This window comes from Penicillium longicatenatum (genome assembly GCF_028827895.1).
Source record: "Penicillium longicatenatum strain IBT 33135 chromosome Unknown contig_2_segment0_segment0, whole genome shotgun sequence".
NCBI classification, from domain to species: Eukaryota; Fungi; Ascomycota; class Eurotiomycetes; order Eurotiales; family Aspergillaceae; genus Penicillium; species Penicillium longicatenatum.
In genome coordinates this window covers 6,343,620-6,370,131 of record NW_026643120.1, presented here as the reverse complement: position 1 = coordinate 6,370,131, position 26,512 = coordinate 6,343,620, and the positions used below count along the sequence as shown (strand labels likewise).

General features: G+C 48.9%; 11 protein-coding genes across 11 annotated transcripts; 7 read left to right on the top strand and 4 right to left on the bottom strand.

Annotated features, from left to right (window-relative positions):
* Window positions 1-505: 505 nt before the first annotated feature.
* Window positions 506-2,765, top strand: N7484_004898 (putative MFS transporter; the record flags this gene model as incomplete). Its single annotated transcript, XM_057115318.1, has 2 exons — window positions 506-632; window positions 697-2,765. 2 exons carry the CDS (start codon window positions 506-508, stop codon window positions 2,763-2,765), a joined length of 2,196 nt encoding a protein of 731 aa, XP_056975458.1.
* A 2,039-nt stretch (window positions 2,766-4,804) lies between these two features.
* N7484_004897 (ferric reductase family protein) lies at window positions 4,805-6,701 on the top strand (the record flags this gene model as incomplete). The annotated part of the gene is made up of 4 exons (XM_057115317.1): window positions 4,805-5,426; window positions 5,479-5,540; window positions 5,592-5,777; window positions 5,826-6,701. 4 exons carry the CDS (start codon window positions 4,805-4,807, stop codon window positions 6,699-6,701), a joined length of 1,746 nt encoding a protein of 581 aa, XP_056975457.1.
* A 587-nt stretch (window positions 6,702-7,288) lies between these two features.
* N7484_004896 (uncharacterized protein) lies at window positions 7,289-9,061 on the top strand (the record flags this gene model as incomplete). Its single annotated transcript, XM_057115316.1, has 1 exon — window positions 7,289-9,061. The coding sequence occupies one exon, from the start codon at window positions 7,289-7,291 to the stop codon at window positions 9,059-9,061; it is 1,773 nt and encodes a 590-aa protein (XP_056975456.1).
* Window positions 9,062-9,847: 786 nt separating this feature from the next.
* N7484_004895 (mercuric reductase) lies at window positions 9,848-11,281 on the top strand (the record flags this gene model as incomplete). Its single annotated transcript, XM_057115315.1, has 1 exon — window positions 9,848-11,281. One exon carries the CDS (start codon window positions 9,848-9,850, stop codon window positions 11,279-11,281), a length of 1,434 nt encoding a protein of 477 aa, XP_056975455.1.
* A 698-nt stretch (window positions 11,282-11,979) lies between these two features.
* N7484_004894 (uncharacterized protein) lies at window positions 11,980-12,480 on the top strand (the record flags this gene model as incomplete). Its single annotated transcript, XM_057115314.1, has 1 exon — window positions 11,980-12,480. One exon carries the CDS (start codon window positions 11,980-11,982, stop codon window positions 12,478-12,480), a length of 501 nt encoding a protein of 166 aa, XP_056975454.1.
* Window positions 12,481-12,729: 249 nt separating this feature from the next.
* N7484_004893 (FAD-dependent oxidoreductase) lies at window positions 12,730-13,935 on the bottom strand (the record flags this gene model as incomplete). The annotated part of the gene is made up of 1 exon (XM_057115313.1): window positions 12,730-13,935. One exon carries the CDS (start codon window positions 13,933-13,935, stop codon window positions 12,730-12,732), a length of 1,206 nt encoding a protein of 401 aa, XP_056975453.1.
* A 281-nt stretch (window positions 13,936-14,216) lies between these two features.
* N7484_004892 (molybdopterin cofactor biosynthetic protein) lies at window positions 14,217-16,308 on the bottom strand (the record flags this gene model as incomplete). The annotated part of the gene is made up of 2 exons (XM_057115312.1): window positions 14,217-14,911; window positions 15,048-16,308. 2 exons carry the CDS (start codon window positions 16,306-16,308, stop codon window positions 14,217-14,219), a joined length of 1,956 nt encoding a protein of 651 aa, XP_056975452.1.
* A 363-nt stretch (window positions 16,309-16,671) lies between these two features.
* On the bottom strand, window positions 16,672-17,740 carry N7484_004891 (DODA-type extradiol aromatic ring-opening family dioxygenase; the record flags this gene model as incomplete). The annotated part of the gene is made up of 5 exons (XM_057115311.1): window positions 16,672-17,011; window positions 17,065-17,190; window positions 17,247-17,433; window positions 17,493-17,636; window positions 17,692-17,740. The coding sequence occupies 5 exons, from the start codon at window positions 17,738-17,740 to the stop codon at window positions 16,672-16,674; spliced, it is 846 nt and encodes a 281-aa protein (XP_056975451.1).
* A 1,420-nt stretch (window positions 17,741-19,160) lies between these two features.
* Window positions 19,161-20,521, top strand: N7484_004890 (fatty acid desaturase; the record flags this gene model as incomplete). The annotated part of the gene is made up of 3 exons (XM_057115310.1): window positions 19,161-19,257; window positions 19,310-20,154; window positions 20,213-20,521. 3 exons carry the CDS (start codon window positions 19,161-19,163, stop codon window positions 20,519-20,521), a joined length of 1,251 nt encoding a protein of 416 aa, XP_056975450.1.
* A 426-nt stretch (window positions 20,522-20,947) lies between these two features.
* pxa1 (putative peroxisomal ABC transporter (PXA1)) lies at window positions 20,948-23,413 on the bottom strand (the record flags this gene model as incomplete). The annotated part of the gene is made up of 1 exon (XM_057115309.1): window positions 20,948-23,413. The coding sequence occupies one exon, from the start codon at window positions 23,411-23,413 to the stop codon at window positions 20,948-20,950; it is 2,466 nt and encodes an 821-aa protein (XP_056975449.1).
* Window positions 23,414-24,773: 1,360 nt separating this feature from the next.
* On the top strand, window positions 24,774-26,336 carry N7484_004888 (phosphoesterase-domain-containing protein; the record flags this gene model as incomplete). Its single annotated transcript, XM_057115308.1, has 3 exons — window positions 24,774-24,956; window positions 25,015-25,159; window positions 25,246-26,336. 3 exons carry the CDS (start codon window positions 24,774-24,776, stop codon window positions 26,334-26,336), a joined length of 1,419 nt encoding a protein of 472 aa, XP_056975448.1.
* Window positions 26,337-26,512: the final 176 nt, after the last annotated feature.

Genomic DNA, 26,512 nt, shown 5'->3' with positions numbered 1-26,512 from the left:
CTATTTGAGTTTAGTGCCAGAGCTCCTCACCGCCTGATTGGGCCCCGCATCCCAGTCATCGGAGCCACATGGGCATAAACGGCCGATCATTCGTGATTCTTTTCCCGTGACATCTTCTTAGCTTGCACCTATTTCTTGGATCAACTTGGATACCGCTCTTTCTTCCTCCCTGACTTACATCGCGCTCCTCTCCACCACGCTATGGGTTGTGTTTCACTGAAGCCGCTGCTTGGACTCTATCGCAAGCAGTGATTACTCCCTCAGTGCGCCGGTGCAGAGACAGCAAGCTTTGTTAGATCAAGTCGACCCTCTTTTGTCTTAGAGCTCGGTCTACTGAGCTCCCTTTTTTCAGGCTTATTCTTACCCTCTCCAAAAGGTGGCGCCATTTCTTGGCGCCTTTATTCCCGAATCCTTATAAGCGACCCAAACCCCTGGAGCAGAGATGTCTTCTGCAGACGAATCCCCTACATCGATGGGCGAGATGGAAAAAACACGTCCAAGTACCATGCCACGATGGAGGCGGGTCTTCGGGAACAAGCCCAATCGCGACCGGGAAGAAAATGAGGATTCTATCTATCGCCCAAAAAGAACCCTGGGCATTCTTAGTGATAGGGAGACGGACGAAGTACCTGGTAAGTGGTCTAGTTTGCCATGACTCGTAGAATCTCCTAACCCTGACCTTATTTTCTGGTGTAGGAACCGTCCTTCTTCTCGCCTCTGATCGAAATGAACCTCTGGGAATGCGGCACCAGCCGCAACGGATGTCGGCCTCATCGCTTCCCACGAGCATTCAGCCCTCTTCACGCTCATCTTCGCGAAACCCAGTCCCACAGAAAAAACGAACGGCGGACGGGCAAATTGTCCTAGATCCCCAACCTGATGATTCCGTCAATGATCCTCTCAACTGGCCAGTATGGCAACGAGACACTGCGCTGATCTCCTTGGGCTTTTACTGCTTGATCGGAGGAGGCATGACCACCATTCTAGCCGCTGGATTCAGCGAAGTTGCAGCTACGTACGGAGTGACTCAACAGAAAGTAGCGTTCACAACGGGCCTCTATATGCTGGGACTAGGCCTCGGATCGGTGATCATGTCCCCAACTGCAATCTTGTTTGGAAAGCGCCCTGTGTATCTCCTCAGTGCGATTCTGTTCATCTTATCGGGAATCTGGTGCGCTCTTTCCCCGAATTACCCAAGCTTGGTGATTGCTCGGATCTTCCAAGGTATTGCGGTGAGCCCGGTGGAATGCCTCCCGTCGGCTACCATTGCGGAAATCTACTTTTTACATGAGCGGGCCTATCGAGTCGGCATTTACACGCTGTTATTGCTTGGTGGAAAGAACTTGGTTCCCCTCGCCAGTGCTGCTGTAATTGGTAGTCTCGGGTGGCGTTGGGTGTTCTGGATTGTGTCTATCATCGTCGGTGGCTTTTTGGTCCTGTTGTTTTTCTTTGTCCCAGAAACCTTTTGGGATCGGACTCCGCGCCCTCGAAAGTCGCACAAGCGTCCGCATGCTCATCGAACTGTTTCCGACTTGATGACCCACGGGTTCAGAGGACGTCGTCCTCATGTGCAGATTCCTGACGAACCAACGTCACCGAATGACATTGATCCAGCATCGCCGACTGAGAGGAAGCATAAAAATGCTCACGTTGGATTTGCGAACGATCTACCGACCAACGAAAAACATACGCCAGAAGGAAATGGAGATTACTTCTATCCACACGCTGGAGATCCCAGTGATGCTCAGGTCCACTCCGAGCCATCTCAACCCAATCCTGAACAAAGTGGTGGTTTGCAGCCGCTTCAATCTGTTCACATTGAAGCCTCTCATAGGAACCCCGGCGAGGCGGAAGAGGCGCGCCCCGTGGCCATTTCACCTGCACGCACTGAGTCTCGTGAAACCAGTGCTCATCTCTCCTCTACTCTACAATACACGAACCGACTACGTGACCGCCCAAAGGTCCCCTACGTTCAGCGACTTAAGGTATGGAATGGGCGAATTGCCCGTGACAACTGGTTTAAGATTGCTATGCGGCCGTTTGTATTATACGCCTACCCATCTGTTCTTTGGTCCGCTGTCGTCTACGCTCTCTCTGTTGGATGGCTCATTGTGATCTCGGAGTCTGTGGGTAAGGTCTTCGAAAACGATGAGGGCTATGGCTTCACTGCCCTTCAGACGGGTCTGGTCTACATATCGCCCTTTGTCGGTGGCCTACTCGGGACTGCAGTAGCGGGCAAAGTGTCGGATATGGTTGTGCGTTTTCTCACCCGGCGTAATGGAGGAATTTATGAGCCCGAGTTCCGCCTCGTAATGGCAATCCCCATCGCATTGTCAACTACAATTGGGTTGATGGGATTTGGATGGAGTGCACAGCTAAGAAATGCTTGGATTGTACCAACGATTTTCTTTGGTGTGATCTCGTTCGGATGCTGCTTGGGAAGTACGACTGCCATCACTTTCTGTGTGGATAGTTACCGCCAGTATGCAGGGGAAGCATTGGTGACGTTGAACTTTACCAAAAGTATGCACTACCCCTTCTTCTCGTCGGAATTGACTAATCTTTTTCTTCATCTAGACATCGTTCACGGACTTGTATTTTCTCTCTTCATTGTGGATTGGCTTGATGCGGATGGCTTCCGCACCGTCTATCTTGCCATCGGCGGGATTCAACTATTCTTTCTACTCATGTCGATCCCAATGTACATGTACGGTAAACGGGCCCGTATGTGGACGGTCCGCAAGCGCCTGATGGAACGATTCTGATTTATGACCATAACTGCACATGGGTGATGATAATGATTCATTTGGATTTGGATAGATTTGAAGCTTGCCTCTCGGCCACCTGTTACGTTTGCATTTACCTGGAACATATTGAATCGAGCCGAATGAGACTACTCCGATTGACAATACCTAGTAATTATTTCCAAATCCCCGACTCCGAAATGGCCAAATGGCCAGCCCCGGCCTTCGGTGCTCTTACGGAGATGTGGCGCTGCGGTCGCAGTAGACGAAACATACTATCAAGACATTTTGACCTGCCATGGAAATAGACTGAAACAAGTACCTGCCCGCCTCAAAGCATTTTATCTGAGGCAGCGATAAGAACTTTAAGAACAGAAGCGTTATTCACAGGATGTGTGTCACGGCCACATGGCCATGTCATGAAAATTCAGTTGGATGCAGCCAAGCACGCTGTCAGACCCTGCCGGAGAGAACTAAGCAATTTGCACGTTTCATACTGGTCGCGTGTCTTGCATAATAAGCTCGACGTTTAAGTTCGCTTCTGGGGAGTTCCACCAATTTTGACCAGTGGGTATCAGGAGAAAGAACAGGGGGTTGGACTAGCCTCGGCGAGGCTAGTTCGTTATAGATATATGGAGTCTGGGTCCACATAGATTCAAATCCGAATGTCTCCGTAGAGTGCACTCCTCTTATGCACCCCTGGGCGACAAAGGATAAGCATATTCGAGCCAAGCTCGGCTACGAATTTCCAAACTGGAAGATATTGATCTCGCGATAGTGTACGAAGGTATACATACGACAGCTACAGTCACGTGGCAGGAGCAGTCTTCCCCACCGACCGAAGAGTCGTACACAATAAACATCAGTGGAGCAATCGAAAAACACCCAAACCATAATTGTCAACCAAGCCAAAGTCAACAGATGACCATGCATATACTGAAACCAACCAGTATACCTGCAACATTTACCCCGACGTCATCCAAATCTTCACGCCCCTGACATCCACTCACATCCCTAGATCTCCCCGGTCGCACGGCATTGGCCCGCACATCGAAGCAAGGACCAATTCTCAAACCACCAGCCGCCCGCCAAGAATCCAGACAAGGATCGGCGCTAACGCTGGCTCAAGTTCCTCCTCCGTTTCATGGCTGTCATTCGTACTGACCGCACCCGCCACAATCTTTGCCAAGTCCTGCCGGCCCTGTCGCTGTCGTCTGAGGGTACCTAGATGCGGCGTCATCTGGGCGGGGCGGTTGGATTGGCGGATCGGGATTGCCAGAAGGGATGACAATTTGTCGCATGTTGCTTATGAAGGTTTACCTGGCGGCAACAGGCCCTTTTTCTAGGCTCAAGTCCGGCGATCGGATCGATAGCATTTGTGGTTCAGGAACTCACTGCCAGGTTTAAGGGCTTGAATCGGCTGGCCTTGCTGCTTTTTGTAAAGGTAGTAATTTGCTTGATCCTAGTGTGGACTTGGCTTGTCTCATCTATCTCCACCCTGTGGATTGTGTCTGTGTCTCTGTGTCTCTGTGTCTGTAACAATATACTTTTTTATTCTTCGTTCTTTCTTTTTGTTTCTTTGTTCGCATTCTTTTCTCACAATCATTTTGGTGGACTGGTTCCATCGTGTTTTATACTTCTTTTCTTCGGGCTTGAGTGACGCCAGCATTCCTTGCGTTGCCCACGGAACAGCTCAGCAAAAATCTGACGGTATCCCTGGGTAGATCTGAGGGGAAATCAAAGGATCCCTCTTCTTGATTCTCTTCAGCCGATACACTCACATTCGCTTAGGCAGGCCCTGATCCTCGAGCCGCCGTTCACTATATCGGTATCGACACGATCTTTTCTTCATTCGTTCTTTTCAAACAGCAGCCTGGTGCTGCTATTGGCAATTGTTCAACCGTTTCATCCTAGCAAAGAATAAATCAGCAACTTGAACCAGCCTTCAAACAAGCCGGTCTTGTGAGAGAATACGCAGCTGGGATTTTGCTTGACTCATTCAGACTACTGCTTGATATCTATCGAATATTTGCTCGCCCGCAGCTTCGCTGATAAGCAAGATGGAATTCGAAAAGCGCCACGGCTCCTCCAGCTCCATGGAGCTCTTCTACGAAGCCGTCAATGATGACCTAGCCCGCTACACCCTGCTAGCCCTGGGCTGCGCCGCAGCTGCATACTACATCTGGCAGCTCACAGTTCGATTCTCTGACCACCTACGAAGACTATCCACATTCAACGATGACAATCAACGGTATTTCGTCCCAGCTCATGAGAAGTTCTCCTGGATCAAGAACCATTTGATCTATGCCCCATTGTTCCGGAACCGCCACAACCGCGAATTGCAATTGTCACAGGCTATCAACATGGGTACACTGCCCAGTCGCTTTCACGGATTGCTGGTTACCGGTGTCGTTGCTATGAATGTTATTCTTTGCGTTGTTACTATTCCTTATGCGTCCGAGGAAAGTACCGCTGCTGGTATCGTTCGTAACCGGACTGGTACTATGGCTACTGTGAACTTGATTCCACTTGTGTTGATGGCGGGCCGGAACAATCCTTTGATTGCTATGCTTCATGTTCCTTTCGATACGTGGAACCTCCTTCACCGATGGCTGGGACGTATTGTGGTTTGTGAGGCTTTGGCACATACGTTTGCCTGGGCGATTCCTAAAGCTCAGGATGGTGAGTTGATGCCTGTTTCAGTGCTAGTATCTATGCTAACTTAGACTTGTAGCAAGTTGGAGTGCCGTTGGCTCATACATTGCTGGAAGTAGCTTTCTGACTGCTGGTCTGGTTGTAAGTTCTGGCCCTTCCTTTCAAGAAAACTTATATTGACATGGATCGCAGACTACCTGTGTTGCAGTCGCGCTTTTGGTACACTCACCATCCCCAATTCGCCATGCCTTCTACGAGACATTTATCCACCTGCACTTCGCCCTCGCCGCTGTCTTAATGGGCTTCCTGTGGGTGCATCTAAATGGATATGCCGCTCAGAACTACTTGCTCGGTGCGATAATCCTGTGGGCACTTGAGGTAAGTTCTGTAACCTATAAATTCCCATGACACGCTAACCAGTTCAAGCGCGCAACCCGCCTCTTCATTATCGTATACCGCAACTTCGGTCGCGCTTCCACAACGGCCACCATCGAAGCAATGCCCGGTGACGCCATGCGCATTACCCTCCGTCTCGCCCGACCATGGAAGTTCCGACCCGGTCAACATATCTACCTTTACATCCCAGCAGTGGGATGGTGGACCTCGCACCCATTTTCCGTTGGCTGGAGCGAAGACGAGGACAAGATGTCCGACGAGAAGTCTTTGCCAATGGCCCACCAAGACCTACTCGGTGCACCGCAGCAAACGACTCTTTCACTGCTTGTTCGCCGACGTACAGGTATGACCGATAAATTATTTCAGCGCGCAGCCAACGCCATGGGTGGCCGCATCACACTCCGCGCTTTCGCCGAAGGACCTTACGGTAATATCCATTCCATGGATTCTTACGGTACAGTCATGCTCTTCGCGGGCGGTGTCGGTATCACCCATCACGTTCCCTTCGTCCGTCACCTTGTAGCTGGCTTTGCGGATGGCACGGTGGCTACGCGCCGCGTTACCCTTGTGTGGATTATTCAGTCCCCTGAACACCTGGAATGGATCCGTCCTTGGATGACGAGCATCTTAGCCATGGACCGTCGGCGTGAGGTGCTGCGTATCATGCTGTTTGTGACCCGTCCTCGTAATACCAAGGAAATACAGAGCCCGTCTGCGACTGTGCAGATGTTCCCTGGCCGACCGAATATTGACACGCTTGTTGGAATGGAAGTGGAAAACCAGATCGGTAAGATGGGTGTGCTTGTGTGTGGAAACGGTAGCTTGAGCGATGATGTTCGTCGGGTATGTCGCAAGAGGCAGTCCAAGTCTAACCTGGATTATGTTGAGGAGAGCTTTTCATGGTAGTGGTCTTTGTATCATGAAGTGATTGTTGCACTTTCAAGTTGTTCTTGTGTCTTGGCTCCTCTCCCGATTCATCCGTGTCAGTTTCTTGCTTGGTTGATTGGACTTAAATTCGTCTTTTGAAGAGTATTGGTTTCTCGACTGGATGGGACGGCTGGGTAGATGTATATACTTTTTGGTTCGCATCTTGGTTCGCATGAGGGCTTATCTTTGCGACAAGTCATTGGCCCTGCAGCACCCTCATGCAAGCCCAGGATGGTACCCAGCGTGAACGCTTTAGCTAGGTCTCGCAATTCAGCCAACGATAAAGAACGTAACACATGTGGAGCTCGTATTCGATTTCAGCTGGTATCAGTAAGGGGCCGATAGTCGGACGTTGATGCCCAAGTGGATCAACTGACATAAGTTCCATTTGCCTCCTGACATCGGACCCAAACCCCGTCCAGGTTTTCCGTGACATCCCACATCTTATCAGATTAAGAAGATCTGCCCTTTCCCCATTTTCCCCAATTCCCTTTGCCAAGTCCACCCGTGAACCTTGTCACCGTTGACATTCCACCAATACACTCCCATGTGGTCTTTTCGTTGAAATGGCGACCGTGGGAAAGCCCTCGGAACACGATGACTGCCTAAACTCCGTAAACAGTTCTGGCCCGTCACAGCATGATTCTGGAGAGGCACAACCGCTCCTCGGACCCTCGACGCTGGCCGTCAAATCACCCGGAGTCGCTCGCATCGAAATAATCAACTCTTCACTCACGCAAAATGACCGGATAATGATGTTTCTGGGCGTGTTCTTGGTTGGATACGCCTATGGCTTGGATAGCCAAGTACGCTCTACTTACCAATCATACGCTACGTCCAGTTTTGGTGAGCACTCACTCCTAGCGACCGTCAACGTGGTCCGTAGTGTTATCGCCGCTGCCGCCCAACCAGCCGCCGCTCGCATCGCGGATGTATTCGGTCGTTTTGAACTTGTGGTCGTGTCGATGGTGTTCTATTTGATTGGTACAACGGTGGAGAGCTGTGCGACTTCAATCGAGATTTTCTCGACTGGCACGGTCCTATACCAGCTGGGGTATACTGGGATCGTGCTACTGGTGGAGATTATCATTGCGGATATTACTTCGATGCGGTCGCGCGTCTTTTTCAGCTATCTACCCGCTACACCATTTATCATCAATACTTGGATCAGTGGGAATATCACCTCTACCGTTCTGAGCAAGACTGGATGGCGGTGGGGGATCGGTATGTGGTGTATCATATACACCGTTTGTTCGTTGCCTCTGCTTTGGACTTTGTTTTACACTAGTCGGCGTGCACAGAAGTCCGGGGCTTTAGAACATCATCCGAGCCCGTTGCGATTTTTTGGCATTCGTCGTTTGGCGATGGATATGTTCCACCAGCTTGATGTCATTGGTATATTTCTCATGATCGCCATCTTCGGTTTCATCCTTGCGCCACTCACCATCGCCGGTGGCACTGAATCACAGTGGCAATCACCCTTCATAATTACACCTCTCATCGTCGGCATCTTATGTATACCGGTATTCATTTTTTGGGAAATGAAAGGCGCAAGACATCCCCTCGCGCCTTTCCCTCTTCTGAAGGATCGCGGTGTATGGAGTGCACTCGCCATCCGATGTCTTCTCAATTTCTCCTGGTACCTCCAAGCCGATTACCTTTATACAGTTCTGATTGTTGCATTTGACTTTTCCGTCGCGACTGCGACACGCATCCAATCCTTCTACTCATTCTTCGGGTTAATCAGCGGCCTCATCACGGGAATGATTATCTACCGAACCCGCAGATTGAAATATCTGATTATCTGTGGAACATGCCTCTTCATGATGGCCTACGGTCTAGTCCTCTATTTCCGAGGTGGCACCGATGGAGGCTCCAAAGCCGGAGTGATCACTGCGCAAATCCTACTAGGCCTTGCAGGAGGATTCTTCGCGTACCCAACCCAAGCCTCTGTACAAGCCGCAACGACGCACGAGCATATGGCCGTTCTCACGGGTATCTACCTCGGTTCATTCAACATCGGAAGCGCCCTCGGAACATGTGTATCCGGAGCCATCTGGACGCAGACGCTGTATAAATCACTCGTCGACAACTTGGCTTTCCAGTCCAATACCACCTTGGCACATGCGGTCTATGATTCACCTTTCGAGGTAGTCCCGTTCTATCCAATCGGCACACCCGAGAGAAGTGCTATCATCGTTAGCTACCGGCACGTACAGAGACTTCTTTGTGTTACTGGAATATGTCTCGCCGCGCCAATGATTACGTTAGCCTTTGTTTTGCGGAATCCTAAACTCTCGAAAGAACAGAGTCAGCCTGAGGCTGAGAGAGAGGACTAGGATCGTCGCCTTTTGGCGGTTCTTACGATTACATGAAAGCGACTTTCTAGATATGGACTCAGATGAATTTTACATGGACGCAGCATGATAATACCCCCGCACTTGGCGTTCCATCCATTATTTCGGGCTTAGATGTTTATAAATGCGAATGGATATACCGGACCTCGGCTGAGTTGACTTTCCCTTTCCTTAATTGAACCAGATTTAGCCATCCTGTAAGAAACGCGGCTCAGATGTAACTTCTTCATCTGTCATCACGAAGGGCTAATCTCCTTGAAATATTGACTACTTATACAAAATTCTACGACCTCAGCACTTCTACTTTAATTGTATGAAATGTGTAGAGAAGTGATCATCACGGGGTACTTCAAACTCTGCTTAGCGTAGATAACTTGTATACATAATGAGGCGAGGGAATCACCACTATTGTCATCAGTACCAAATGCTACATATCAATTGGACTTTAGGCTGGAATGGCTTTACTTTCTCCTATAGACCGTCATGCTGATTAAGTGGCTTGCCAACACGGGATTGCGTAACGCCCCGGAAAACCGTCGTGACGTTCATGATTTCACTTTTGAACCAATAAAGGAAAACCGTGAACCATCAAATCGATGAATTCTATTATTTTCCCTAGCTAATAGCTCTCCAGGACAAGGGAAGCATAACTCAACCTGCGCATGATCGATCGACCGACAGCGAACAACCTACAGAACGACGCAAATTTGAAATCAATAGATGTTTCGTCGACCAGCTTTTCTCAAATCGCTGAAGAACTATCGCAATATGACGACTCAGTACGAAAATATAATCATCGGCTCTGGTCAAGCTGGTACGCCGCTAGCCATCGCATTCGCCAAAGCAGGACAAAAAACAGCACTGATTGAACGGGAGCATATCGGCGGAAGCTGTATCAACGAAGGCTGTACACCGACGAAAACATTAATCGCATCAGGTCGCGTCGCCTATCTAGTTAGCAAGGGACTAGATTATGGTATACACACTCAGACTGATGAACACAAAGCCGATGTGAATCTGGCCGTGGTTGACATGCTCAAAGTCCGCCAAAGAAAAAGCGACATTGTCACATCATTCCGTGCAGGTAGCGAGACTAAGCTAAAAGATGCTGGCGTGGATACACTGGTAGGCGAAGCGACTTTTTTGGACGAGAAAACGATCCAATACAAAGATACTGGTGGCGACGTGAGAACAGTCCAGGGTCAGAGGATATTCATTAATACCGGAACACGACCTTCGCCACCACTTCTGGAAGGAGTCGCCATGCTTGATCAAAAGGTAGTCTTGAATTCCACGTCTATTCAAGAGCTCGATGTGGTCCCCGGTCACCTCGTCGTGGTTGGAGGCGGATATATAGGAGTCGAATTTGCTCAATTGTTTCGCCGACTTGGTGCAAAAGTTACCATTATTCAGCGTGGAAAACAGTTACTACCACGCGAAGATGAAGAGATGGCTCATATGCTACGAAAAATCTTTCAAGAGGATGGAATTACAGTCCACTTGAACTCTGATCCCGTTAGAATTGCGCCATCTTCTACCGGATTCACGCTTGAATACCGTGCCAATCACAGCGATCAACCCATCGAAGGAACACACATTCTTTTTGCTACAGGCCGAATCCCAAATACAGACATGTTGAACACGGGCGCCGCAGGGATCAACACCGATAACAAAGGATACATCACCACAAACGAGTACCTCGAAACATCGACTCCTGCTATTTATGCAATGGGCGATGTAAAAGGACCACCATCATTCACGCATATATCCTACGATGACTTCCGTATTATTCGCTCCAACATCCTCCCATCATCATCATCGCCAACTAAGCTCTCAATTAAAGACCGTATAGTCCCATACGTAGTCTTCACCGATCCCCAGCTAGCACACGTCGGCCTCCACGAAAAAGAAGCTCGAACAAAGTTCCCAAGCAAGAAGATCCAGATAGCGAAAATGCCAATGGCATACATTGCCCGCGCACTGGAAACGGGTGAGTCGCGGGGAATGATGAAAGCTGTTGTCGATGGTGATAGCGGTTTGATTTTGGGCTTTACTTGTTTGGGCATTGGGGGTGGAGAGATTATGAGTACGGTAGAGGTAGCGATGATTGGGAATGTTCCCTATCAGAAGTTGAGGGATGCAGTTTTGGCTCATCCTACTCTTGCCGAGAGTTTGAATAATATTTGGGGATTTTTGGAGTAGTGGAATTTAGATTGGATATGCAGGGGCGAGGATTTAAGATTTAAGAGCTCAAATGTATTAATGGAATTATGCAACAGTATGCGTTCGAGAAACGAGATCTTGGATTTACCGGGGAAAATGAGGTTATTCACAATGTATCTTCAGTATATTGAGAGAATCGACAGGTCTCGGTACGATTCCCACCCAAGTTTTGATTCATAGCAATCTTTAGAATCAGTCCGCTCTTCTTCATTGTACTTCTTGTTTGTTCATGGTCACATGTTTCAATTTTATGTTTGCTCGCAGAAGCACACGAGTCCTCAACTCGCAGTATGACTAGTTGTTTTTACTTTCTCCAACGCTTCTTCTTCATATCTCCTCAATCCATCACCCAGCCCCTCGCTTTCCCACCGGATCTTCACAGACAGCCGGTCCGTTCTTTTCGTGTCTTGCCTCTAGCAAGATCTCAGTTCTCTATTAACGTCAACTAGCAGGCTGCCCTACCTCCTCAAGCCTCAACCCACCTTTCCAAGTGCTTCCCTTTTGAATCAAAGATTTCCACCCTCATCTCGAAACCCCAAATTCTTGTCATCTCTCTCATCAATGGAACGCTTTTCCAAGAGATATGGCAGCGAGTCCTGGCTGATCTGAGATCGAAGGCAGCAGTTCTGCTTGTGAATGAGCCGGTTTTAACCGTCCAACTGCTTGACCATCAGCCAATGCCATCGGTCATCCTCATCGCGGACGAGGCATTGACGCTCGACGAATATGCACATGTCTGGGAGGCGGTCTGTCGTTGCGTACGCCAAGGCTCTACAGCTGATTTAATGGGGCTATTCTCCTCTTTCGTTAGACCGCTCGACATCAAGCCCTTCTTTTCCAAAGCAGGACTACCATGGGAAGGTAGAACATATGTTCGGACAACATTGACGATCAATCGAGCAGCAACTGGGGACGAGTTAGCTGCGAGGCTGCCACCATCCTACAGCCAGAAGGCTGTGTTCATCAAAAACGTCGCTCATTCGGACAGATGGTATACCACGGATGCCAGTTCTGTCGTTGAACCACGAGTCTTCGGACCGTCCCCTGCGCATAACCCAGGTCAATCGCCGGTGATAATGGCTCGGGTTGGAATGGGAAGACTGGGGTATGTGGGAGATTGCAATGCCGAAGAGGAAACAGATGCTGTTATTCTTGCTATGTGTGGGCTCCTTGGGTAATTGATATTGCAGGGACTTGTCGGATACTCCAACTAATGCAGCCTTCTCACTGGTTGTGGCATATCAATGCATTCATTATGTTGCTTATCATGAGACACTTTCTTATTTTGTATCTCATCTTCGAAAGTTTTTAGGTGAAAAAGTTATTTATTTTTCAAGCGATCGAGGTTTGAATTTAAAGCAGGATAGTCTTTTCGAACTACTGAAACAAATAAAATGTTCAAAAGAACCAGTGGACCATGAGACCTCTTAGATATTTTCCAACCAACCCTCAACCATGTTCTCAAACGATGGACTATAAAGCCACTTCAATTCAAATGGCTGACTATCCAAATCCTCAACCCCCGAACCGGCATCCTTCGGCAGCCTCCTCGCATCAATTTGCCTATTAAGCTCCAAAACCCGATCGACCCTCGCCTGCCGACCAACCTGCCACCTCTTCAACCCGCCTTTGAGATCTCCACCACTACACCTGGCCAGTACAAGCGCATAAGTAAACACATCCTCAAACGCCTGATTGATACCCTGACCAGCCGTAGGCGGAATGGCATGAGCAGCATCACCCAAAATAACAACCCGGCACTTATCCGAAGCCCATGTATCAAGCTTAGGCACAACATAAAACGGCCAAAGATTGATCTTGTCAAGTGGTATCTTCTCCACAGCCGATTGTACGATCACGGGAAAATCTTCCACGCCTTCACGGAGGAAATTAACACACCACTGTTTATTGCCGAGCAGTTCGTTCCAGCCCTGACGATCCAGTTCTGTAGCGCGTTTCTGTTTCCCAATCAAGACTTCCGACCCATCATGAAGTTGCGGCGCAATGATAAAGGCTCCATGCTTGGGATTCATTATCGTCAATGGCAACTCGTATCCGTCCAATTTAAGTTGAGATGTAGGAACCGCAGCCGTAACACCGATGGAATTAGTGAATTTCGGCTCGAGTTCTGGATAGAGATATTTGCGGACACGGGAATGGATCCCATCAGCACCGACTAGACATGAAGCAGTGCCGGTCGTTCCATCCTCGAATGCCCATGTAACTTCCGCATCAGTCTCAGAGAGGATATGCGTAAACCTCTTCCCGTATTCGATGTTTATACCCCGTTCTTGCACGGCTTTAACGAGGGCATCAATTAGTTCGTACCGGTAGATACGAAGGGCGTCGTAGTCGTATTTGTCGCTATCGCCGAAGTCGTAGGTATCCAATGGTTTTCCGGTGTAGAAGTGGAGGGTTTTGAATGAGTAGCCGAGTGGTTTGATGGTTTTGTAGATGCCTATTGCGTCAAGGATCCGGAGGGCGTTTGGTGAGAGCATAATTGTGCCTCCTATGTCTAGGGAGGCGGAGCGGGACTCGTAGATGATGCAGGGAATTCCTTGTTTTTGTAGTGATAGAGCCAATGCTAGGCCTGAGAGGCCAGCGCCGATTATTGCGATGTTGTTGGAAGCCATTTTTTATGCTGATGGAAATGTTGATTTTGTGAGGTTGGATGTTGATGCTTGTTGACCTTGAAAGATGTGCTGTGATTTCATTCATAGGAATTCTGGGAACCACTTTTATATACACGAAGCGCTTGAGACTCAAATTATTCAGGCCCCCAATACGAGAACCAAGTCGATGTGTTGTATCCGGTATCCCACTCGGATCCGACAATCCGGATCCGAAATGGGCGGAGCATCGGACCAAATATGTACACGCATCAACTCTGTTCGTATAGAACCACACGGGGCAATCACTCCTCTCGCACCCAATGCCCGCTTTTCCCACCTTGCTTCTCTATCAACCGCACAGCCCCAATGATCATCCCCTTATCAACAGCCTTAAGCATGTCATAAACCGTCAACGCAGCACCCATAGTAGCCGTCATGGCCTCCATCTCAACGCCAGTACGTCCAAAACAGCTAACCGTAGCGACAATCTGCATACCGCCATGATCCTGTGTACTGGCAGCATTGGGTTCAACAAGCTCCACACTAACCTCTACACCCGTGATGCCAATTCCAGGATGGCACAATGGGACGATGTCCGGTGTTCGTTTCGCGGCCATGATGCCTGCAATACGGGCGACGCTGTATACATCGCCTTTATGGGTGCCTTCGCCCCTTCGTAGGATTTCCCATGGCCTTTGGTTGGAGAAGGTGACCAGGCATGCGGCGGTAGCTAGTCGTTTTGTTTCGGGTTTGGAGGTGATTTGTGTCATGTGTACGGTTTGCGAAGGGGTGAGATGTGGTAGTTCGGGGTCTGAGATGTTGGGGAGAGATCGGGGAGATTTGTTTTCTTTTTGTTGCTTAGTTTCTTGGGTTTGGGCAGATCGTCCGGTATGGAGAAGACGAGCTTGGGATAGTCCCGTTGAAGAAAGAAGATGCAAAGGAACTTTTGTTGGTTTTGCCCGTGAATTGGAAAATGGCCATGGGTATTTTTTACTATCTATTTCAACTATCAGCAGAGGATTCCGCAAATCCAAGCTCTCAATATGAGATCATAAGTACATGAGATGAATCTCAAGCTCCGTGACAAATATGCAAGTCGTAAATCATTCCAATTCATCAAGGACGCTACCCACCAATAAGAATCATGGGCCTATTCTTCATATTCTCCAGCCGACCCATGCCGGCGTGCTTTTCCTTCTTGCGTTTCACGGCCAGGCCAATGATATCCAAAATTTCGCGTTCCCGCTCGGGAATCAAACCTCCTTCATCACTGAGACGAGCCGCATCCTGCACTGTTTCAAGCAGGCGGAGCTCTTTCAATGCGTCTTCATCGATGGGCTGTCCGTCGTTCTCCCTGCGAATGATATCCCGCAAAGAGACCTCGGCATTCCCAAAGAGGCAGACTTTCAGATTACCATCTCCAGTGATGCGCAACCTATTACAGGTCCCACAAAAGTTGTGCGTCATGCTGGTGATAAAGCCGACACGCCCTTCAAAGCCAGGGACCATGTAGGTCTTGCTGGTATCATTTTTGTGATCGACAACTTTCTCCAACGACGGATATTTTTCACGAATGACGGCCAGCATTTCTTGGTATGGAAACATCTTTCCTTTATTCCACTTGTTCCCATCAAACGGCATATATTCGATGAACCGCACCTCGATGGGCTTCTCACGACCGAGCTCGACAAACGGGAGGATTTCGCGATCGTTCATCCCGCGCATGACTACACAGTTGATTTTCAACTTAATTCCAGCACCGACTTTGTTCATTTCCAGAATCCGATCGATACTTTTCATCACAGCATCAAATCCCTTGCGTCGGGTCATGATCTGGAACTGGAAGGGGTCTAGCGTGTCAAGACTCAGATTCACGCCTGTGAGACCGGCTTCAACCATAGGATCAAGTTTCCTATGTAAGGATATCCCGTTGGTGGTCAGACACAGTTCGCGGAGCCCATTCTGCCGCAGCTGGCCGATCCTCTGCATCAGAGGAACGATGTCCTTCCGTACCGTAGGCTCGCCACCGGTTAAGCGAATCTTCGTGACGCCCTGGGAGACGAACAAGGACGACAGGTAGACGATCTCCGGCGACGTCAATAGTCGTGCTTGAGGAGAGAGCTCCACTCCTTCTTCGGGCATGCAATATAGGCACCGGAGATTACAGCGTTCGGTGACGCTGATTCGTAGATAGTCATGTTGGCGGTTGAATGTATCTGTGAGGAAATCGGAGAAGGGCTTCGCGGTTTTCAGCGCTGTGAGTCTGGGGGTAGCATGTGGAGGGATCTCGGTGGTCGCGTTTGAGGGGATGGAGCTGGTGCTTTGCCACCGAGCTCGTGCGAAAAGCCCGCGGGCGGGATGGGATAAAGCTCGTCTGTACAGCATACCCACCATGTGTCAATTTTCAACGAACCATCAAAGGCATATTGAGGGGTGGGAGAGGATATTATAATCTCTGTGAAGCGAGAGAGGGGAGTAAAGTTGGCTTATCGCATGGACATGCTGTTATCGGGTGGAGCTCCCTTAGTAATCTGTGAGTTTCGGTGGCCTCCGCGGCACTGACTCATGCTTTCCACACATTGAATCCACTATCAAACCTACGGCGAGTGATGGAACTCAGGGTAGTATCGGGCTCTCCGTATTGAATTAAGTATCAGGCTTAGAGGTATTGTTATGTCTGAACATACGGCAATAGTCTGGCCAGCCTCTTAATGCTGCAATCCGAGTGGCACATTCAATACTGATTTTTGGTGATGCTTAGTCTCTTGGAAGTGCACCCAGCCTGAATGTATAGTACGACTGCCCGATAATGCATTTATCTTCGTTCCACACTTCATACCCCTCCAGATCATGCCCAGCCCCTAGAGTCATATATAATGGCAAAACGTGTTCTGGAGTAGGATGGGCATCAATCCAGTCGGCATTTTTCTGCAAAGCCAAAAACCTTGCAGTTCTTTCTTCGGGAGTGGGCGCATCGAGCGCATTTCTAGCAGCAGCTTCCAGACCGAGAGCAATACTCGTATCGCTAGTTCCCTGTCGAGTAGCCGGGAGATTATGACACAGCATACCAGAGCCTATAAGGAGAATACGGCCAGGACTAAATGTGCTGTTAGCCATCTTTCTGTGTCTGTGAGGGTAATGAATTCATACATAGTTGATAGTGCCTTTCCAAGCTGGACGTGAGCGTTGAGATCGTCGCCAGCATATGTCGAGATTTGCAAAATTGGGACGTCCAATTCGTCGCCCTCTGGGAACATCAATTTGAAGGGAACCCATCTGCTAAAGATCAGCATATAGATTCCACTGGTTCCAAGAAACACTTTTGTACTCACACTCCATGATCCAAATCACGCTCAGTACTTTCAACCTTCACGCCTTGAACTTGCAGATGTTGGAAAACCTTCTCGGCCAACGCGCGGGAGGATTTATGCTCATAATCATACTCAAACACATGTGGGAAAGTCTTTCTCCACGAAGGCCCAAGGTCATGCCACACTTTGGTTGGCTCTTTGAAGTTGACTAGGGAACCAATTAACGTGGGCCTGCTTAGATTATGCCAGGCGGAATCCGTGGTTCACCTTGGATAGCATCACTATCACCTTCAAACTCGCCACAGGTCAGAACAACTGCTTCGGGTTTCAGGGCTTTAATTTGTTTGCCAAGCTCGCGCAAGCCTTGTCGGACGGCTTCGTGCTCGGGTTTAAACATGATACTAACACCGCCTGAGGCAAGATATCAGCACTTTATATGAAAACTACCCGGTTCAATCCGTCTCACCATGACCGATGAAGTAAGTTGGCAGTCGCGTATTTTGGGCAACGCTCATTGTGGCGGTTCGAATGCTGTCACCTAGTAGCCTCGAGAAGTAATTGTTCGATTTCAACCGCGATACACGCGAGCGCGGGGTTCAATATATTTTTTATAATGGGTGCCGCTTAAAAGCAACTCCGGCCCGCGCGGAGTCCGAGGTTTGGTACAATAAACCCGAGGCGGCATACTCGGTCTTAGTTATACTTGTAAGAGGGGATTCCACGTTTGAATTCTTTCGAAAACACGAGTATAAATGGCCCATAGAGTGTACATTCATTGGCCAAAGCAGACAGTTACGGTGATCGGGTTCACTTGGAATAACTTCCGGGTTGGATCGAGTGCAATAGGGAGCGATCCTGCATTTCCCGGAGGCCAAGGAACATATGCTGGAATGTGTACATATGTGTATTCATCTATGCCATGCTAGCTTATCCAAATTTAAAGTTTCACGGCTCTAGTCCAAATGCAGTCTTGGACTACATTAAGATCTACAACAGTGGACCACTTAAAATATTCAGAATACAATAAATCCACTGATTATCCAAAGGCGTTCATCCTTTGAATCAATCAATGGACCTCTATATATGTAATATTCAGGCTGGAAGGCGTTTGCACTGACAGTATGACCTTAATCTCCGAGGAATGTTTGTGCCAGTGAATGCACTCCCATGTCAGAAGAGGCGGGGTGCCACAATAGCGTGTAGCTGTCAGGGTATTCTAAGGTACATATACCCATTTGATTTTATCGAACGATCCGTGGATTCGAAAAGGATAGATTTTTACCATGACAGGCGTATTCATATTCTATTTGATCAATGTCGCTTACTCAGCTCGTCCAGATGTGCGGCGTGTAACTATCTTCGAGGTGGGCACTTTGATGCTTATAATAGCTGTGGAGATCGATCTAATTGGATTGGTAACGAATACTGGGTATTTGAATGGATTCCATTCTGTATAAGTCCCAAGTGTTTACTCGGTAGAATACTTAGGGGAAGTTTCCATTCCGACCGTAAGTCTCCACCCCGAATGAAAAACAAACATGCATGCTGCAACACACCCATGGCTTCAGGAATTTAAACATGCATGATAAATGTTGATCACCGTTATTGTGAAATGCCAAAATTTTAACTACTTTTTGTATATTTGAAACGTTACCAGCCGCCAGTCAGCTCATCCCAGTAATCAGCTCGCAGACCCACATTAACCAAGGGGAAAACTCTTTCCACCCCTGAGACCACGCGTTGCCCAATGCAGTATACTGCTAGGGGGTTGACGTCTAGTCCCCGTTCTATTTCCATCCATCTTTAAAAATAACACCTACATCCCATCCATCAGGCGACGAGAGCTCCCAAATCCTCTCGATCAACTGTGAGTGTCTATCCGTGTTCTTCCGTAAACACCAAACAAACGCTAAAGTCACGGCCCAGCTGCCTGGCATGGATCCCAAGGATCCCACAACCTATACGGATCCCCAGTTGACCCTGCAGGATCGACTGGTGATCGATGCCCTGGTCAATGAGCCAGCCTCATTAAGTGAGTTAGCTCATGACCGCCCGCAAACTGGGCAATTGCTTACAGTAAAAAGGCGAAGCAAAATCAGAGCACGAGAAATTATCACAAAAGCTCTATGATATGAACGATGCTTCACACTCGACATTTGATCCAACCGTCTTCCAGCTATGGGATAACTCATTATTACGAGACAAGCTCCCAGCTCCGGTGCACCGCTATGTACTGCAGCCTTACCTGAAATGGGCTCAAGGCGTCGTCCGGTTCCCGACAGATGTCGTCATGCTAACACATCTTATTCTGTATTTCACGACGCTGGTCCCTAGCGCCATTTATCTATTCTACCATTTCTCCTGGTGGCGTGGTGTGCTTCACTGGGCCATGCAGTTATTTTACTGCGGTGCGTTCACGCTGATGAAACACCAGCATATCCACATGGGTGGCGTTCTTGCGCCTCAATATTGGATTTTTGATACTCTTTTCCCTTATGTGCTTGATCCTTTGCTTGGGCACACGTGGAACTCGTACTTCTATCACCATATCAAACATCACCATGTTGAGGGCAACGGTGCTCAAGATCTGAGTACGACGATGTTCTATGACAGAGATAGTGTCGCCGATTTTGCGTGCTATGTCGGTCGATTCTTCTTCTTTATCTGGGCCGAGTTGCCTCGCTACTTCTGGAGTAAGGGACAGAAGAAGTATGCGTGCAAGGTTGCTTTCTGGGAATTGAGCAACTATCTTTTCATCTACCTGCTGTTCAACTACGTCAACGCCCGCGCGACTCTTTTCGTGTATATTCTTCCGCTTGTCGTCATGCGGATTGGTTTGATGGTTGGAAATTGGGGACAGCATGCGTTTGTCGACCCGGCTGATCCTGACTCGGATTATCTATCGAGTATCACTTTGATTGATGTCCCGGTGAGTTAGAAATTGATCCTATTTCCATGTGTTTCAAGAAATACTGACGGATCTCCAGAGTAACCGCTTTTCTTTCAATGATGGGTACCATACTTCGCATCATCTTAACCCTCGTCGTCACTGGAGAGATCACCCAGCTGCTTTTATCAAGCAGAAAGATCGCTATGCTGAGGAGCGGGCTCTTGTGTTCCGGAATGTGGATTATATCTTCATCACGGTGAATCTGCTGCGCAAGAACTATATTCATTTGGCGAAATGCCTTATTCCGATTGGAGACCAAGTCAATATGACTCTTGAGGAGCGAGCAGAGATGCTGCGGACTCGGACGCGCCGTTTCCGTCATGCGGATCCCAAGAAGAGCTCTTGAGTGTGTGTAAAGGGTCGAGGCGGAGTAAATAGAACTAGAATCTGCGATTACAAATAAGCGGAAGCAAGGAAGTCTATCTTGCTTGGATGGTACATTGAGGAAATAAGTGGGATTGAGTTGATAGCTCATCGTCCATATTTTCCTGGGGCTCTATTACTTAGCGTTGCATCTGTTTGAAGACTACCAGATATAAGAGTCGCATGTTGCCTAAAATAGCCTCACAAAAATTCGTTTCTTACACCTAGAGTGCGGGCGAATAAGGCGCTTAGAAGCTGTTGGGTATAAGCGTAGTGTTCAAGTACACAAAAAAAGGTCAAATGCTATATCCAATAAACGTTCTTAGATCTGATGAAATGCAGCGGGTCTCAATTGAGCAAAAAAGCAATGAATGCGATGCGAGTCAGTGTTACGAGCCAATGTGCTGATTTAATTCGTAGGCTCAGCCTCTAGAACCTCTGAAACAGGCTCCTCTTCTTGATATGGTGGGGGTGCAATCTCCCCCTCGTTTGCCGTCCAAACTTTACACAACTCCTTCTCAATATCCTCGCGGCGCTGTTTCCATTCGTCGACCTTGTCGAGTCGCTTGCGCAACTCTTGCAGCTCCTTCTCAACACCCAGCTTCTCTTTCTCAGTGCCAATTCTCTCAAACTCCCAGCGCTCACCTTCCTCTCCGAGACCAAGGCTCAGGTTGAAAGTATGGTATTTCTTGAGAGATGCACGAGTGGAGATGGTAATGAGGGTGATACCGCGCTCCTTGGCACGTTCATACAATAGACCCTCTACATCTGAAGAGACGGCGGAAGTACCTTCATCGAGGAAGGCGTATCGTGGCTCATGGTAGAAAAGCCGGGCCATACCCATACGTTGCTTCTCTCCACCGCTCAACACATCCTTCCACTCCTTTCGGGCATCCCAGCCACCCTCACGAGATGGGAGGTAGCCTAGGTGTGCAGCATCAAGGATCTTCTGCAAATTTGCATCAGTCTCCCCGGCCTCTCGCATATCGATCTCGGTGTGTGGGTAAATGACCTGGTCTCGCAGAGTACCCACACTCAAGTAGGGCCGCTGTGGGAGGAACATGATACCATCTAAACCGAATCCGCGCGGGCGGCTGACAAGCCCACGGTAAACGGGCCAAAGGCCCGCTACAATGCGGGGAATGGCAGACTTGCCGATGCCATTAGGTCCCGAGATAAGAAGATGATCCCCAGAATGAACAATGAACGACAAGGAGTCGATCAACTCGTCACCACCCATGGGGTAAAGAGATGGTGCAACGATAGGGACTTGTTCAAGACGAACCCCATCAAAGCCGTTATGTGTGGTGCCCTGTGCATCGGCGAGAGAATAGAGCTCGGAGTATGATCCTCGAGGTGGATAATATGCGCTTGCGTGGACGCGGTGCAAAGTAGAGATGAGGGTGTACACACGTGAAGTGTACCCTGCAAGCTCGGAAATATCTTTGATACTATACATCATGCGACCACCTGCATCCGCCAAGGATAGCATTAGACGCTTGTTGGTGATGAACTCCTTCATGCGACCCCGTTCACGACCCATACCCTCGGGTGCGTCGATCATTTCCATGGCACCACCAGACCCACCCCAGGCAGGAAGGAAGATGGGCAAAGAGGTGACCAAATAACCAAAAGCTGACCAGGAGTATTTCAAAATTATGTCTTCCAACATATTATAGCGGATCTTCAGGCTGTAGATACCTTCCATCCAGCGCTGCAGGTCCTTGAAGCTCTTGACCAAAAAGACTCTCTCAATATCAGCACCGCCATAAAATGAGATCTCCTCCGCATTGGCCAGGAGACGGGAGTGCAGGCCACGGAAATCGCCTTCCTTTTTCCCCTCGACAGCCTTCAGCTTGCCAAACGGCGGGGACAGCTTGCGAAGGACAATGGCTGTGCTGAAGTATCCAGCGAGAATTCCGCTCAGAGCCAATGGGCCAAGAGATCGGTATAGTTGATAATTGAAAACAAACAGATCGACCATAGGCTTTCCCATCGAGGAGTACAGGGAAGCAGCAGCGGAGCAGAAGAGGGTGAGATCTTGTGTGATGAACTGATCGGGACCTTGCCCGATACCTCCGTCCAGATTCATCAGCTTGTAATAGTTGTCATTGTCAGTCAAATAGAGATCGTGGATGTATCTCGTGAGACGAGTCCGGAAGGCGATCGACACCTTGGACTGGAGGAATTTGATCATTGCATTGGTATACGAGGCGAGGGTGCCAATGCCACACCACTTGAGAATACCCCACATGAAAGGTCGCCCCTTGCCAGCGACCAGATCTCGGACAAGTTCACCGTCCAATCGTGCAATCAAAAGGGAGAGATATGTTCGTAGCAGAAGAAATAGGCCATGACCCAGCAATAGTCCTGTCTCCTTGCTACTCCACCGGGGAACCATGATACTCCCCAAGCTGAGAAACTGATGCAAGAATGCCAAATTCAGCCCCGGCTTTGTTGTAGGAGGCGGAATTTGGCTTGCCGAGCCCTCTTCAATGCTCCGTGCCGATGCTGGCGGATTTAAGAAGAGTCGTCGATGGGCGTCGAACGTGGTCATCTTGGTGGGGTGTATCATGACCTTCGAAGTACGTGAGCCCTTGTAGGGCACGTAGATAGTACGAGAGCCATCCTTGCCACGTATTCCCGAGTTCCGGCGCAAGAGTCGGCGGCCTTGAGCGCGGTCTCTTGCGCGTTCTCGCAGCCACTTGAATCCCCCATATCCTGAGCCGATAATGGACAAAAGTAAGGCGACTGTAGCTATTAGACGGGTGGTTTTCGTGGTGCGACGGACGCGAGAGCGTAACAGTTCAGAATAGTGTAAGTAAAGGGCGAGGAGGGGGTCCTCCGGGCGGCGGAGGGTTGACTGGGTGGCCATTTTGAAGCCCGATTGGCTTATAGTGCACGGGATATGTAGGCCATGGGTCAAGGAGAAAGCGCCCAGTCCATGCAGTTGTCGGGGTGGTAAGTATAGAGAGAAAGAGAAGATCAAAGGGAGGATCAAGACGTAAGTTGACAGTTGCATCATTTGCATGTGAACCTCGGGCGGAGAAGGGGCACGTGCCTGGGGAAGCTCCTGTGGGGTGGAGATACATGTGGGGTACTTGATTCTTGGTGAGCAATGTCACATAAATCTAAGTATCGACAAGGTACATGATGTTTCCATGAAGATATAGTCTCATGATTCTGAGCCTGGCAATTGTCCAGAGCTCGGCCAGTCGAAACATAGCCAGGTCTTGTTGGTGATAATGCCTTGGCCATTACCTATACGCCTATATCTCCTCTACCCGGGCTATCTATGCTTGATCCGCCGCTTTGATACGGGCGCTCAAAGTTAGACTCACAAAAGCAAATTGCAGTACAGACCTAGCAGGTGGTTGATAAATAGCTCAAAGCTCAATTTAGGACTTTAAGCCTATATCCACAAGATGAAGGCCGAAGTCGAGTTAAAAACAAATAAACACCTCGCTGTCACCAACCTATTAGCAGTCACCCTAGGGAATCACTGTTCAGCCAATAAAGATTCAATCAACTTACATTACGGAGGACGGGCATCTACGGGCGAGAGCGGGGCTGCCATTAGGTGGGCCAGTCAGCCCTACAACTTCGGTTTCCTAGGCTAGTGGAGAACGATGCCCAGAGGAAAATTGCTGCCTAGCACGAGATACCTTATCGTTTGACTGCATTCTTTCAATCAAAGCACAGTTCATTAATCCGGCCTATAAGCACTCAGGGGATTTATCGGTAACTGTGGAACCTCAGGGCATTCTTTTTATTATTACTTATCTTTTCTTCGTAGCTTTTCAAAAGTCAATATTTTCCGAACTTCACATAGAGAGCTCGAGATGAAACAGATGATATAATAATCTTTTTGGGAGTGGCCCCTGGTGTGGAGCTCAAGGCTTAAATGGTCAAGCCTCGACGCCTAGTAAGCCACGCGCCAATCGCCATGAACTGACCCTACAGGGACCCCGCTCGGGATCAGGATCCATGAGCGAAGCAATAAACGTGCCTTCCATTGAATATATTGATTGGCTGCGAACTTTGCCCGTCAAGTCCGGTCTACAGCATGGAATAATTTCGGTTACATCGACTGCATCGACATACAGATCACGCGATACCACGTGCCTGGTCCAAGTCTGCTATAAAAGCGAATCAGTCGGAGTGGCTGCTTTGGCCTGCCAAGCGACTTCTTTCTTCTTCTTTTGCTGCACCATCAATACGGTGATAATCTCACCATGGCTTCCGTTGCTGCTTTTCTCGCTGTCGCCACCTTGGGTCACGCAGCGACCATCACCACCACAGAACCTGCTTTGGCTGCGATTGAGCAAGCTCGGGCCACAACGGTGCCTCAAACCTGGACGTCAAATGTGACGGGAAAAGTTTTCGATCGCTTTTACCAGATCTGGCTGGAGAACGTGGTATGAGTCGATAGTATGAACTAGTCAGCCTTGATCGAAGATACTGATGTCGTTCCAGGACTTTGGGGCTGCAGCCGAGAATGACGATCAAGAGTGGCTTGCAAGCAAGGGTATCGCTTTGATCAACTACTACGGCGTTGGTCATACCTCTCAGCCTAATTATGTGGGTGCCGTGAGTGGTGATAACTACGGAATGGATAATGGTGAATATGACTTTCCTCGGGGCAGCGCACCCGCATTACCCCGCGTGTGTCTCTTGAATGCTCATTAATCTAATGTTTGATTAAAGACCTCTTCCATGATATCCCATTAAATGTCTCGACGATCGCCGATCTTTTAAATCCCAAGGGAATCTCATGGGGAGAATACCAGGAACACATGCCCTACGCAGGTTACCAGGGCTACAATTACTCAAACCAGGAAACCTATGCCAATGACTACATGCGCAAGCACAACCCATTGGTTTCCTTCGATCAGATCTCCAGCAATGACACAGCTCTGCGTCTGATCAAGAACTTTACCTCATTCTATGACGACTTGGAAAAGAAGCAGCTACCCCAATGGGCCTTCATCACACCAAACATGACAAATGACGCCCATGATACCAATGTCACGTTTGGCTCACACTGGCTTCGAGGTTTCGTGACCAACCTGATGAACAATACCTACTTGTGGGATAATACACTGCTGCTGTTGACATTCGATGAGACCGAGACCTACTATGTCCCCGAGGCCGACATCTACGATAAACGTAATCGTGTATTCAGCATTCTGATGGGTGGTGCGGTACCGAAAGACAAAATTGGCACAAAGGATTTCACTGTCTATACCCATTATTCCACCCTTGCCTCGGTTCAGGCAAACTGGGGCTTGCCCTCTTTGGGTCGCTGGGACTGTGGCGCCAATCTGTTCCAGCTGGTAGCTGATAAGGTCAACTACACGAACTGGGAAGTGAATTCAAATATGCTCTGGTTGAACGAGTCGCTCCCTGGTCCCCTCGAGGACTGGGGCTACTCCAAATACCGTTCTAATTGGCCTGTGCCGACAACTAATGATACATGTTCATCTGGCAACGGTATCTTGCAGTCTGTCATCGACACTTACAAAGGCCGTGCACCAACTTACAACTATACTTCTCCCTTCCCATATGATACTGCCTATGGTCTGGATACTGGTGTGGCGTACACCCGGAATGGAGAAGTCTACGTTTCTGGTGTGAACTCTACTGGCACTGTGGGCTATGACTACAACACAAACTCAACCTCAACCTCCAACTCTAGCTCCACCTCAGCGTCAGCAAGCGCTGGAGCAGCTTCTGGGCCCATCATTCCAGCTACTAGTATCCTGGGTCTCTTTTTCGGAGCTCTTCTGGCGCTTTAGTGAACCGAGAACCTTAAGCTGATACAATGCAAAACCGATCGGAAGTTATGGTCTGTTCTTATCTCTTTAAGGGACGCCAAGTCAGTATATTTAACTGCAAATACAAATCTCGACTGGTGTCAAATATTCAACTCTCTATATACTTGTATATGTGTTGCTTGGGAAATGGATAATCG